This window comes from Calypte anna, chromosome 3 (genome assembly GCF_003957555.1).
Source record: "Calypte anna isolate BGI_N300 chromosome 3, bCalAnn1_v1.p, whole genome shotgun sequence".
Lineage (NCBI taxonomy): Eukaryota > Metazoa > Chordata > Aves > Apodiformes > Trochilidae > Calypte > Calypte anna.
The window spans coordinates 43,254,665-43,267,590 of NC_044246.1; the positions used below are offsets into that span (position 1 = coordinate 43,254,665).

Below are 12,926 nucleotides of genomic sequence, written 5' to 3' on the forward strand. Positions count from 1 at the left end.
GACAGGCACTTAAGAGTTTTAAATAATTTCTAGATCAGCAACTGACTACCACACTCTTCTTCAGTATAATTTTAAAAAGCCACAAATTCTGAAAATGCAAATTCAAATATAAGAGCCTTATGTGACAGAAACAACTGTTTATAGTAATCTGTTTTCAAAAACATTCCTTCATGTACCATAGGAAGAAAGTGACTGGTGGAAGGCAGAGTAACTTACAATTCTAAGAGGAAATGCTGCAGGGAAAAAAGACATTAAAGACACTTATAATCAACACCTTACCTGTCAGTTGCACCCTCCCAAATTCTAACCAACACTGCTTCAATGCTGTATTTATTACCCCTCAATTCTACTCCCCAGCCCTTTTCGAAGTTAATGAAATATCTAAACTTATTTTTTCCAAGTGCAAAGAAGAAAACTACTCTTCTATTTACTTCTCCCTCTGCAGAAGTTGTATGTCCCATTACCAAACCACATTCTTACCTACTTTACTGTTTGCATGTTCCACCTGTGGAACATGGAACCAAAGAACTGGAAATCCTCCCTTTTCCCTGTAACTTAACTGAATGCTCCAGATAAGCACAGAAGGAGCACTTCTCCAATTAACATTTACCCGGCACATTCCACCTCCTCATTCCCTTAACACATCTGAGTCACAACCACCAGCTCAAGTGACTGGAAATGAACCTACTAAAGCAAAAATGCATAAAGTCTGTCATTTGACACAACTCCAAAGAAACCTACAACTGGGAAAAGGGAATTTCCCCTTGAAATAAGTGGAATTTATTTAAGCCAGAGAAGATCTGCAGAGAGATGCAGTTATCTTGTATTAAGGTCATTAATGTACTATTAAAAAAACCCAGACGCTTTCCAAGAAACAAGTTATTGTTTTAGAAATGGTTTTCAAGGTTATCACACTGCTTACAGCCTCTCTTTTTTCCTTAGAAAAGAACAGCAAGCCTCCTGGCAAATGAAAGATGAACTAATTCTCCTTGAATGATCATGGATTAACTTTGTAAGCAAAAGCAGGACAGAAAATTCCTAAGCTCCTTATGTTTTGTACCTTCTCTGCCCACTTCTTCAAAGCCTGATAGATCAAATGAACTCCAAATTAGGCCTTTAAGTTGATCTTCTAGCTAGCTGAACACTGCATGAAGAGTTTATTTTTCAACAACATCTGTTACTTTGGAAACTGATCACTGAGTAAGCAAGAGAAGGTTGATTTCAATATCTTTATTATAATCTTTGAATCATAATTCAGTAATTCTGGATACAATGGGAATACTTCTGTGTACGTTGCCTATTTGTTCTGTGTCACACCGCTCTGTCAAACTCCACCTGCTGGATAATTTTAAAACAGATCTCAAGTTTTCCTCTCACCAGTATTGATACAACACTTAGATGTATAATGGCCTTAAATTTTCAGATGCTACGGGCTAAAAGAACAGGTAAAAAACCAAAACAAAACATGGAACTTCAAGGGAGTACAAACTCCAGAGAAGGCCAGTTCTAAGCTACTTGACTAATTTGAAACTTAGACATCCATCTGAGTGTTAGGTGACTGCTTGCGGCTGCTTTCGGTAAATTAAGTCAAATCATGATGCAAAAATTTTTTAAAGATACAATGAAACATCCAGCTTTCTTATGGTTGAGCTCCACTACTCATGTTCCCAAACACTGCTATTTTTTTGGAGTGGTAGGAAAAGTAATCAAATTTGAGGGCTGTAGGTGAAGGGTGGCAACTTGAGATATTTTTATAATACAAACATAATCACTTCCTTATGCACAAGTCAAGCATTCATGTGACAAGCATATAATAATCTACAGTAGCTTTTTACCCAGAATTTCCAACCCACAAAACTCATTTAGGTGTGCATACTTTTGGTATTTTCTCTTGCAGGATGTCTTACAAATACACTTGCCACCAAGTCCTATTCTTTATTTTGATCTAGTCCTTTAGGAATACTTAAAAAATAATACATGGTGATGCACACTCATGCTTGCAAATTATACCTGGAGCAGCCTGTGATACTGTAATACTGGAAGAGGCATTACATATGAAAATAGTTACTTAACCACAAGTTGGATGAGTCTGTATTCACTTAAAATACTACAAAATATTTCTCTAGAAACAAAGAAAAAAAACAACCATAATTTTACACATTTGATATTGCAGCAAAGGCAGTAAAGACAAAAAAACCTTGCTCCATGCAGATTATTATAATTTCAGGATGCCATCACAAAATAGGCACAAGACTGTCTGCAACGAGAGGTTTTATAGAAGCTTCAAGATAACTATTATTTCTGATGAAAACCTATTTTTTTTCTCTAGAAAGAAGTCCATCTATTTTTGCCAGATCTCCAAGTGAAACTGTTGCAGAACCTCTCTGGGCTGGTCTTGCCTAAGAAAAGAGATGAAGAAAATAAGTAAAAATGTTTTAAAGCATCAGTAATTTTAAAAAGTACCTTTAGACAGAAAATAGTTCAACTTCACATTACCTGTGATTCATGGAACTTCCAGCCAATCATATAGTAGATCTGAAATGTGGCAGGTACTGTGCCATCGCTATTTCCATACATTTCTGTTCCAACAGGAAGGAAAAGGAAAAAAAGTAACACAGAACATGATTACTAAGAAATATTTACTTCTCAGAACATCAGAACTAAGTATGACATATTCATCATAATGACTGCTCGTGGAAAATTTGGGACAATAAAAATCTCACATGGGTGCATCAACATAGTTCAAATTCTGCCACTATCATTAAGGTTAAAAATACCTGTATGGTTTTGATTTTGTTTGGTTCTTTTTTTATTATGTGTGTTGGGGTTTTTTTTGTATGGGTTTTTTTGGTTTGTTTGTTTTTTCTTAACACAGAGGTTGCAGAAAAAGACATAGAAAATACATTCTTAAAGTAATTTCATATTAACTCATTACCTCTCCAATACTTGCCTCGATATATTGCAGCAGCCGCCAACATTGTCTCCCTGTGTAGCAGAGGTTTTCTATTCCAAGAGCAATTACTCTCCCCCATACCTAAAAATACGTTTTATCTTTAAGAAAAAGAAGACACAGTGTATGCCATGAGTTAAGTATCATACACTAATGACATTTTAACTAAACCAGAGTATGTATAGAATCCTCCGAATCACACTCTAAGAAAGAACAACATAGAACAAATAGTAAGTTGACTTTCTCACCTCCAAGAATCTGAGTTTTTAATGCAACATGCAACGTACAGTTTGTATTGCTAGAAATTATTTCAATTTATTACTTCTTCTGCTTGAATCTCCAAACATTCAGGTTTTCTAGTATTATTTATTTTAAGCACAAATACAAAGTATTCAGACATTTCACTCAGATGTCTCTTTGTTTTTTTAACAGGTAAACATCGAAATCACTACAAGAGATTTTTAGTAAGAAATAAATATCTGCAATTCTAAACTCTTTATGTGGTTACTGCCTCTGAATGCTTCTGCAGAGATTAAGTTTTATTTTCATTAAGGAATTACTCTAAACAAAAGCAGTTGATCCAGAATAAGATGTCCTGAATTGCTTTACGAACTGCTTATGAATGACTGCTTTACAACTGATGACAAATGCAACCAGAATTCTAACTGAATTGTTCAGCATCTCTGTAGTTTTCTTCATTCCTCAGCAGACTCCAATATGCGGGCCTATTTATTTCCATTCCAAAGCAGTTAGCTGAACGTCCTAATAACTGGGAAAACTCTTGGGAAAAGTCAGTATGTGGGATATGTGCTTCTGTCTCCCTTTCAGGGCTTTTCAGCAGCTGACACTCAACTGAGGTCACAAAGAATGGAATACATGGGAAGCAGAAAATGCTTCCCAGTGCTGAAAGGCATCATCAGTTCTGATTCCCTAGAGATCAGGGGAAAAAGCAATGTTTCCACTCTTACAATAAACTTTAACAGAACAGAATTAAATAATAAGTAAAGAATAATTTTTTTATTATGAGGGTGGTGAAGCACTAGAACAGGTTGCCCAGAGAGGTTGTAGATGCCCCATCCCTGGAAGCATTTGAGGTTAAGCTGGATGGGGCTCTGAGCAAGATCATAGAATCATAGAATCATAGAATTGGCTGGGTTGGAAGGGACCTCAGAGATCATCGAGTCCAACCCTTGAACCACCGCTGCGGTTGCTAGACCATGGCACTGAGTGCCACATCCAGTCTTTTTTTAAATATCTCCAGGGACGGAGAATCCACCACTTCCCTGGGCAGCCCATTCCAATGACGGATCACTCTTTCCGTAAAGAAATTCTTTCTAATATCTAACCTAAACTTCCCCTGGCACAACTTAAGTCCATGCCCTCTTGTCTTGTTGAAAGTCGTTTGGTAAAAGAGCCCAACCCCCACCTGGCTACACCCTCCTTTCAGGTAGTTGTAGAGAGCGATGAGGTCTCCCCTGAGCCGCCTCTTCTTTAGGCTGAACAACCCCAGCTCTCTCAGCCTCTCCTCGTAGGGTCTATGCTCGAGTCCCTTCACCAGCCTGGTTGCCCTCCTTTGGACCTGCTCCAGGACCTCGATATCCTTCCTGAACTGGGGGGCCCAGAACTGGACACAGTACTCAAGGTGTGGCCTCACGAGGGCTGAGTACAGGGGCAGAATCACTTCCTTGGACCTGCTGGCAATGCTGTTCCGGATACAGGCCAGGATGCCATTGGCTTTCTTGGCCACCTGGGCACACTGCTGGCTCATGTTCAGCTTCTTGTCGATCCAGACTCCCAGGTCCTTTTCTGCCTGGCTGCTCTCCAGCCACTCTGTCCCCAGAATGATGATCTAGCTGAAGGTGTCCCTACTTACTGCTATGGACTAGATGGCCTCTAATGGTCCCTTCCAATGCAAAACATTCTGTGATCTCAAGTTAAGCAACACACAGTGAAACTCTTCTGTGTCTGTACCACTGATCCAGAAAAGAATTGTTTCCAGGAAGTATATACTTGCCTTGCAAGTCTTCCATAACCTCAAATAACCCTGGGTAGTTGACTTGAATTTCGTCAGTATCCTAGAAAAATTCAGAAGCTTAGTTTAGAGCAGATCAAGCTACATCAGCAGCATCATGCCAGCCTTCAGGGCTTCTAGCAGACTACTCATCTGCCTTTTCAGTTCAAACTGAGCATTTCTGAGAAGAATATCCTGTTTTAACATTTCTAAAAAATTTTGTGCCAGCAGCCCAAATACAATCAAATTGTAACCTAAATGCTATTATTTTCTTGTTTTAGAAGATACAGCAAGAGTGTCTAAAGTTTTTTCAAGCAGGTCTAACAACCTCTGACATTTCTCCAAGATGATCATGCAGATTCTACTAGGCCCCTGGCCAAAGACACACTTGAGTTGGTTTCATTAATCACAGTGAAGCCAAGAACAGGGGCAGCCCAAGCTATTTCAGAAACATTCAGCAAGGAGGAGTAACGCAGAAGGAAACACTGCCTTACTAATACAGTCATAAACAGAATTTTTATATACCAGAAGCTCTACACTGCATTACTAATATGGACATAAATAGTGTTTTTTATACACCAGGAGCTCTGATGTGCTGGAATGTTCTGATTGCTCTTTTGTTTATAATTACCACAGTAAGGGTGTTAAACCCAGCTCTTGACAGCAGATGTCCCAGATCAGAGACAGCAGTGAATGGTGATACATGAGGAGAAAATCCCCCTTCTCTCTCCAATTCTGCTAGCTGCAAAGAGCAGCGAAGCTCATACAGTGTGTCTCCCCCAAACATTGCACCAATGAATACTCCATCTGGCTTAAGAACTTGGTGAATCTGCAACAAAAACACACACAAAAAAATAAATGCCTTTTGTTATTAAGCGTATGTAATTAAGAAGTTCTTAGGACTTTTAAAAATCAAGTTAAAAATCAATGGTTATAATAGTTGTAACATTTATATTGACTGTATTCTGCAAGGCAAGCTGTGCCAAAGCTTTTGTTAATGCTGCAAGATCAATAATTTGTTTGAAAAGAGACTGCTTTTTAAGAAACAGTGAATCCCCAGAAATTACACTTACAGTCAGGAAACAAAACACACTGTGGAAATGCTTATTTTTACTTTCTCAGGCAAAGGCAGCAAAAATACTTTTTAATAGAATGATTTAAGAGAAATTAGGGCCTTGAGTTTCCAATAGTAATCTCAGCACTTTTGAACACACAATGAAATAACACAATTCTTATTACAGCTACCCTTATTTTTAACCAGTAAGAATGGCAATATCATGACAAATGCAGAGGTTGGTGAGCTCTTTTCTTTCTTGACTAGGCCCTTTCCTAATGAGAATGCCAATAAAGTAATGGTTTCTTTTTTCCTTAAGAATGGCAGTGATCCCTGGTTTAGATAACCAGAAGGCACTGCTTTACAGGCTAAGATAGCCAAAGCTTCAGAAAGTTGACTTTACTGATTTCAAACAAGAATCTCACACTGGTTTTTATTGAAGTACTAAACATGCTACTTTTCTGCACTGATAAAGAACCCTAAAATTGACCAGAAATTCAAGCAGCTGAATGCAGTTTCCATAAGTTAAAGCCAGTAGTCCCAAAGTAAGAAATAAGCACTCGTGATGATAGTTTGCCAAGAACTTTAGTTCCCTCTCTTTTGTGGAAAATTATTATGTGTCAGTTATTTGTACCGTGGAGTTGAAAATGTGACATTCCACAGAAAATTATTGGTTTTTAAAGTACTGAAGGCAATACAAGTTCTATTTTTTATTATTTGCATAATGGCAGGGTACTCCTTTTCATATGGACAGGTGACACAAGAGCACTCTAGTGGCTGACCAGTTTGAAATAAATTAAAAACAGCAAACTGGTAGAACACTTCTTGCTCTTCCTCAAAATTAAGTGATATGAAAAAAGTTTTAATCTGTCGGAAGGAACTGAAAGAACCCAAAAATCACATTTTTTTCAGCGTTTTGGTTTTCTGTCTTCAACAAGTATTTGCTTCAATTAAAACTCAAAAAGCCTTTTTCTGATTAAAGCTGTAGTATTTTTTTATGTTGCAGCTCTTTATTTTGAAATACAAGTTCCAGAAATCAGTTACAGAAAAATTAGATTTAGAAACTCAGTAACAAGAGTAACACACAAAAAATTAATAGCATTGCCTTAGTTTACATTAGTTACCATGATTTCAGCTTTTGAGGCTAGAAAATATGATAAAAACATGTTTTACAGTTATTTTTGCCATACTGATTTGACAGAGTAAATTGGCAGAAATATCAATTGATGCCCCCCAAAAAACACTGCAAAAAATACCTGTGTGCAATACAAGCTATTTCTGTGCCTCTTATTTAAAGAGGACCTGGAAATACCAAGAGCTCTTAATGCAAGTAACAGCAAGCATTGATTTTTAGTATTAACAACCAGTTTCTTACCTCTTTAAAAGCTCTAGGAAGATCATTCACCCAATGTAAACTGAAATAACAGAAATGTTTGTTTTATAATTGCATACTAAAAACAATTAGGGAATGAAACTAACTGTTAGGTTATCTAATATGTATGTTTCAGAAGCCAAAGCAAGAAATTAGTTTCTCAATTTGCCGAAGTTCTGAAATGCCTGCTTAGAAGTCACACTGAATGAAAACTGAAGTTGATACAATTAGTTTGGGGTTTTGTTTGAATTTTTTTTAACCCAAGAAGCAGCAAGTCCTATAAACTATTTAGTTTATAGCACAGGAGAGACATTACATGAGTCGTGAAGGAAAAACAAACAGAAAAACAGGAACTAGCATAATGCAGTTTTTCCTAATATAGATATATATATTCATACTAAACAAGTAAGTACATTTCATATAACATGATTGTTTAAGGGACTGTTTTTTTTTCTCTCCTTAAAGTTATACTCAAATTCCATTATTAAACCAAAAAAGTAAAATGTAAACAAATTATTAATGCATACCTTAAGCTGCTAACAACAAGATCAAATGTATCTTCCTTGAAAGGAAGGGATTCCTCATCAGCTACAACACTGACCGTAGGGATTTCAGATTCTACGGCATTTTTCTGTTAAAAGGAAAACACCAGAAACTTCACTTCTTTTACTTTCCTGTGTTATGGAATTCCAGCATATTAGATTCAGAAAGCTACTTACTAAAGCATTCTCTGCAATATCAACTTGAATAAGTTTTTCAACGATTTCCTGGAATAAATTTTAAATGTGCATCAGGTATTTAAACTGTTTAATAATTGACATAAATAATTGTTTTGAATGTTAACACATTCATATTAAGTTGGAAGCAATCTCCTTAACACTTGATAAAACTTTATGCAAGGCTGAAAGCATTTTTCTCCAAACATAATATACAGCAATTGCTAATAGTGAGAATAGGTGAGGAAAAAGCAGAAAGAGAAAACACATTCTGCATCTTTAGGTGTAAGTTAAGTCAGACAGAATCTATGGATTAGCAACCAATGAAGGACTTTTATTACCAACACAGTTCATGTAAGGTAAATGGTTTGCCATTTAGAAGTTTCCATAATGATAGTTTTCTCTAATAACTGTCCAAAGACTGATTAAAAGACATAGACATTCCCACCCAAGGCTAAAAATTGTGATACAACAGAAAGCTCATTGCACTACTATCTGTCCAATCTTCAGTGACAATAAACACATAACAACAGCCTGCACAACACATCTTTGGATTGGGGCTACACCTATGAGTAGAGGAAAGACAGGAGCTACCAAGAGTCAGAGGACTGTTTTAAGTTACAACAGAACCCTGTCTGCAAACAGAGAGATCAATACAAACTTATTTTAAACACTTAAATACAAAGCGCCAGTACCTTGGTTAAATGTGGAGCTATGTAACCTCTTCCAGAGCCAACATCCAAAGCAAGAGGAAACGTTCTAAAGGATAAGTTTAGTAACATAAAAGACAATTAAGGCTTAAGTTTTAGACTACGTTTCGTCTGCTCGTTTCCAAATGTTTTTTAGACCCCAAGCACATCGAGCTCCCCCTTCTGTGGTTACCGCCGAGGGTAAGCACAGAGAAAGCACAAACCCAGCGTTTCTTCCCAAGGGTCAGCTGAGGTCAAGCGATATGACCTTGCAGCTCCAGAGCTGCGTGCAGGACACAAGAGCGCTGCCCCCCGCTCCCCTCACGGCGAGGCTCACCTGGTTATGTCAAACACCCTGTCCGCGATCCTGCTGCCGACCTGAGGGGACAGCCTGCAGTCAGCAGAGCCGGACACGGCCCTCCTTCCCCCGCATGCTTCCACCCCAACCCACCCCCACCACCCCGCGCTTGGCTGACGCCTCCCCCACCTTGCCGAGGGGGCCGCCCCGGGCCTCCGCCGGCCGCCGCCCCCACCTCCTCCCGCAGGTAGTCGCATTTGGCGGGCTCGGCCTGCAGCGCCGCCCAGTTCTTTTGCTTCCGCTTCAGCCGCCGGTCGAAAGGGTTTAGCGCGCCCGAGCCCGATGAAGGGCCGCCGGGAGGAGAAGGGGGAGAAGCGGCGGCTGCGGTAGCCGGGCCCGACGGAGCCCAGAGCCGCCGGCTGCCGCCGCCAGAGCCGCCTCGGCCCCAGCGCGCCTGCAGGATGGGGCGGCCGAACCCTCTCAGGGTTCGCACCCCAACGGCCGCCGCTGCCGCCGCCGCCCCCATCGTCTCGGACGTGCGCGGGGGAAGCAGCGCCGGAGCCACCCCGGCCCTCGCCTCCCGCCCGCCCGCCCTCCCCCCTCTGTCGTCATCCGCCTGCCCTCTGCTCCTCCCTCCCGGGAGCGTTTTGTCCTTCTGCGGCTGCCGTAGTGCTGCATCGCCTTGTGGTGCATTGTGGTCGTTGGCCTCCGCGTGCTGCGCCGAGGAGGAGGAGGAAGAGAACGGGAAGGCAGCAGCCGTTAACGGTCTTTAACGGTCGGTGGGCTCGGAGCGGCCTCGTAGTGTGAGCGGGATCCACACGGGAACGCCTCCGTGGGGTGTTGTCCACGGCTGGGGTTGGGGAGGGAGTCGGGTGCCGCAACCGGCTCTGTGTAGGGCAGTGAGGGAGGCCCCGGTGCTGCTGTGCTGCTGCTGTGCTGCTGCTGTGCTGCTGCTGTGCTGCTGCTGTGCTGCTGCTCGGCCGTGCTGAGCTTCTACCGGAACGTCCGGTGGCGTAGGCCTTAGCCCGACAAAACGCTGATTTCGTTCCTAAGTGGTGGTTTAAAATCACAGAATGGTTTGGTTTGGGAGGGACTTTAAAGACCGTCTAGTAACTATCTTCTTGCTATGAATAGGGACACCTACTAGATCAAGGTACTTAAAGCCCGTTCAGCCTTGAACAGTTCCAAGGAGGAAGTATTCCAAGCTTCTATGGACAGCCTGTTTCAGTGGCTCACTACTTGTTCAGTCCCTACATGCCCTTGTAAAAAGCTTTACAGAAGTTTTCCTGTTGCCTCTTTAGATGCTAGAAGGCCTCTATAAGGTCTTCCTAGAGCCCTGTCTTCAGGCTGAACAGTTCCAACTCTTTCAGCATATCATGCCTGTACAAGTCTGAGGTCTGGCTGACAGTGAAGCTGTCTGAGATCTTGTGTGGGATTGATAGGATGTCACTTACGGTTGTATCTGCAGCCAGTATGGTTTTTTTGAGCTGCTTATCCATTACCAAGAGGAAGGTGAGATTTGTGGGCAAGACTGGTAGTTATAGGATGACTCATTTAAATGTTGTATGAGGTTTTGGAAATAATCTTAAGGTATAGGTTAGAAATTTAACTGCTGCTTTAATTTCTTTCAGTTATGTATTAAAAATCTCTGTTTATAATTTTTTTTTTTTTTCATCAGAAGTGTTTCTTTTTCTTCCCATGTTGTAGATGGCCAAGCCTTCAACACCATCAAAAATGTCATCCCAAGAGGAAATACTGAACGATGGGCGGTTTAGCCGCATTACTAGGGATCCCAGGTTTTGGGAGATGCCAGAAAAAAAACGTAAAATCAAGATTGACAAACGATTCCGAGCTATGTTTCATGACAAGAAGTTTAAATTGAAATATACAGTGGATAAAAGAGGTCGCCCTGTTAACTTTACTTCCACAGAGAACCTCAGGAAATTTTATGCCCTGTCAGAATCCGACTCTGATCTTTCAGAAAATGATAGTAAAGAACGGGCTGAAAAGAAAAAAAAGAAAAAAAAAGCGAAACCTACAGGAGATGCAAAACCACTGGCCGATGGTTTCTCTCTGAAGAAGAGCAAAATAAACAAACAAGGAGTGGACCAAACATCAGAAAAGGTGACAAAGCTAGATGATCTTAAAAGTGAAGGACAAAAAATTACATCGAAATTTAACCTGAAAGAGAGCTCTAAGAAAACTGCAACAGAAATTGATGGCCTTTTACACAAAGGGAATAACAAGCAAGGAGATGCATCAGATGGAGGATCAATTTCAGTTCAAAATGAGCAAAAATATTCTCAACCAAGAGGTACTAAATCAGTTAAAGCTGCCAGGGGGGACCATTCCCTAAGAAGAAAAATAAAAGAATCAGGTCAGTTGTTCAAATAAGTAGAATTTGTCTACATTTACTTGGATGTTTTTCCTTTTTTTTTATCCATGGATGATCTTTTGCAAGATCAACCATAAAATAGCTGACTCTCTTGGAATCAGTGTTGCTGAAGGGTTGGAGCTGGTCAGCACTTCATAGAATCAGTGCTTGCTCTTCAGATGGATTGTGAACATCCATGTCCTTTGGATTCTTGGAGCTGAAATTGATGGTTAGGATGGTTAGAAAATGTATAGTACCACCCATGTTACTTATCAAACTGAATATCAAATGTAAGATCTGATGCCATGAAGGCTTAAAAGTTGTTGACTGAAAATGTAAGGGTGGCAGCACCATGCCATTAATATAAGAGGGCATTAGAGAGAACAGGTGACCCGAAGAGAAACTTCATATCGCATGTCAATGCATACTGCCTAGATTATTGAAATTTAAATTATATCCGTTGATTCTGTACTTATAAATAGAATAACTTTATGTTATTCTATTTATATCAGAATGCGAGCTTGATAAGATTTGTGGGCCTAAAGAGCAATAGATTAGACAAGCTGAAGAACCGATACTGATACTTCCCTAATGTAATTTGTTCCTGCATCGTTATGCATTTCAGGGGTTCTGTACATCTGAGGTTTTTTCCACTTCATAAAGGGTCATGTGTAATTGCAACATAAAAAGTTATCTGATGCTTATCTTTCAGTGACTGGACATAAAGGCACCTGTGATCAAGGTGACATCAGTAAAAGCCAATCTGAGGAAGAAATTTCTGCAAGTGACGATTTGGAGTGTGAAGAATTGGGGGAAGAGGAGCAAGAGGATGATAAGGAAACAGATGAGGGAGAAGACCCAGAAGATGATGGGGAAGTAGGAGAGGAAGAGGAGCCAGAAGATGATGGGGAAACAGGTGAAGAAGACAGTGATTCAGATGATGAAGAAAGTGATAGTGGGCCTGATCTAGCTAGAGGCATAGGGAACATTGAAACGAGCTCAGAAGATGACGAGGATTTAAATGACCTTTTCCCGAAGGAGCCAGAGATAGAGCATTCATGGCGTGAGCTAGATAAAGATGCCCCTCGTGGAGATGAGGTAACAGTACTTCTGCATGTGAGATTGCTGCATGAAAAACTCAGAAATGTACAGTAATGAGTTCATTACAGACCTTCATCTATGAAAGGTTTTTTGAAAGGATTTTTTTATAAAGCTTTTTTACAGAATGCATGTGATGATTAAGTTGGTTGAGAATGAGACTAGCAGTTTTCACTGGTGTGTCTCTGTTCTTCTAAGCATAGACTTACGGATAGATAAGCTAGCTATAAGTGAAAGAACAAACAGAACTGAGCTTTTCAGAAATTACAGAATTTGAATAATACTGCTTCTGTTCACTGCTTTTTCTTCACTTTTGTTTAATTTAGTTTTTTAAATTGCGCTTTCAGAAATTAAGAAATCCTTA

At 40.1% G+C, this 12,926-nt stretch overlaps 2 protein-coding genes across 6 annotated transcripts in view; one reads left to right on the forward strand and one right to left on the reverse strand.

Moving 5' to 3' along the window:
• Positions 1–1,210: 1,210 nt before the first annotated feature.
• NDUFAF5 (NADH:ubiquinone oxidoreductase complex assembly factor 5) lies at positions 1,211–9,665 on the reverse strand. 2 transcript variants are annotated; one of them, XM_030447354.1, is made up of 11 exons: positions 9,326–9,665; positions 9,130–9,170; positions 8,799–8,862; positions 8,107–8,154; positions 7,915–8,018; positions 7,391–7,430; positions 5,593–5,790; positions 4,965–5,025; positions 2,951–3,034; positions 2,497–2,579; positions 1,211–2,399 (listed from the first exon to the last, which is right to left on the reverse strand). In XM_030447354.1, the coding sequence occupies exons 1-11, from the start codon at positions 9,614–9,616 to the stop codon at positions 2,313–2,315; spliced, it is 1,101 nt and encodes a 366-aa protein (XP_030303214.1). In that variant the 5' UTR covers positions 9,617–9,665; the 3' UTR covers positions 1,211–2,312. The 2 variants fall into 2 exon arrangements, with proteins under 2 accessions (XP_030303214.1, XP_030303215.1); XM_030447355.1 differs by having other exon boundaries at positions 9,280–9,329.
• Positions 9,538–12,926, forward strand: part of ESF1 (ESF1 nucleolar pre-rRNA processing protein homolog) — a 30,578-nt gene continuing 27,189 nt past the window's right edge. The window contains exons 1-3 of one of the 4 annotated variants that reach the window (XM_030447352.1): positions 9,538–9,893; positions 10,798–11,467; positions 12,177–12,562. In XM_030447352.1, coding sequence (XP_030303212.1) covers positions 10,798–11,467; positions 12,177–12,562 — 1,056 coding nt within the window. In that variant the 5' untranslated portion in view covers positions 9,538–9,893. The remainder of the gene's footprint in view (positions 9,894–10,797; positions 11,468–12,176; positions 12,563–12,926) is intronic. The other 3 variants (XM_030447351.1, XM_030447353.1, XM_030447350.1) reach the window with 3 other exon arrangements.

Excerpts from the sequence above, each read along its gene's own strand:
- NDUFAF5 (XM_030447354.1), bottom strand. The coding sequence starts at position 9,616 with ATGGGGGCGGCGGCGGCAGCGGCGGCCGTTGGGGTGCGAACCCTGAGA. Across the intron at positions 9,171-9,325 it reads GCGACTACCTGCGGGAGGAG|GTCGGCAGCAGGATCGCGGA; the intron begins GTGGGGGCGGCG and ends CTGTCCCCTCAG. Across the intron at positions 5,026-5,592 it reads GGTTTAACACCCTTACTGTG|GATACTGACGAAATTCAAGT; the intron begins GTAATTATAAAC and ends GAATTTTTCTAG.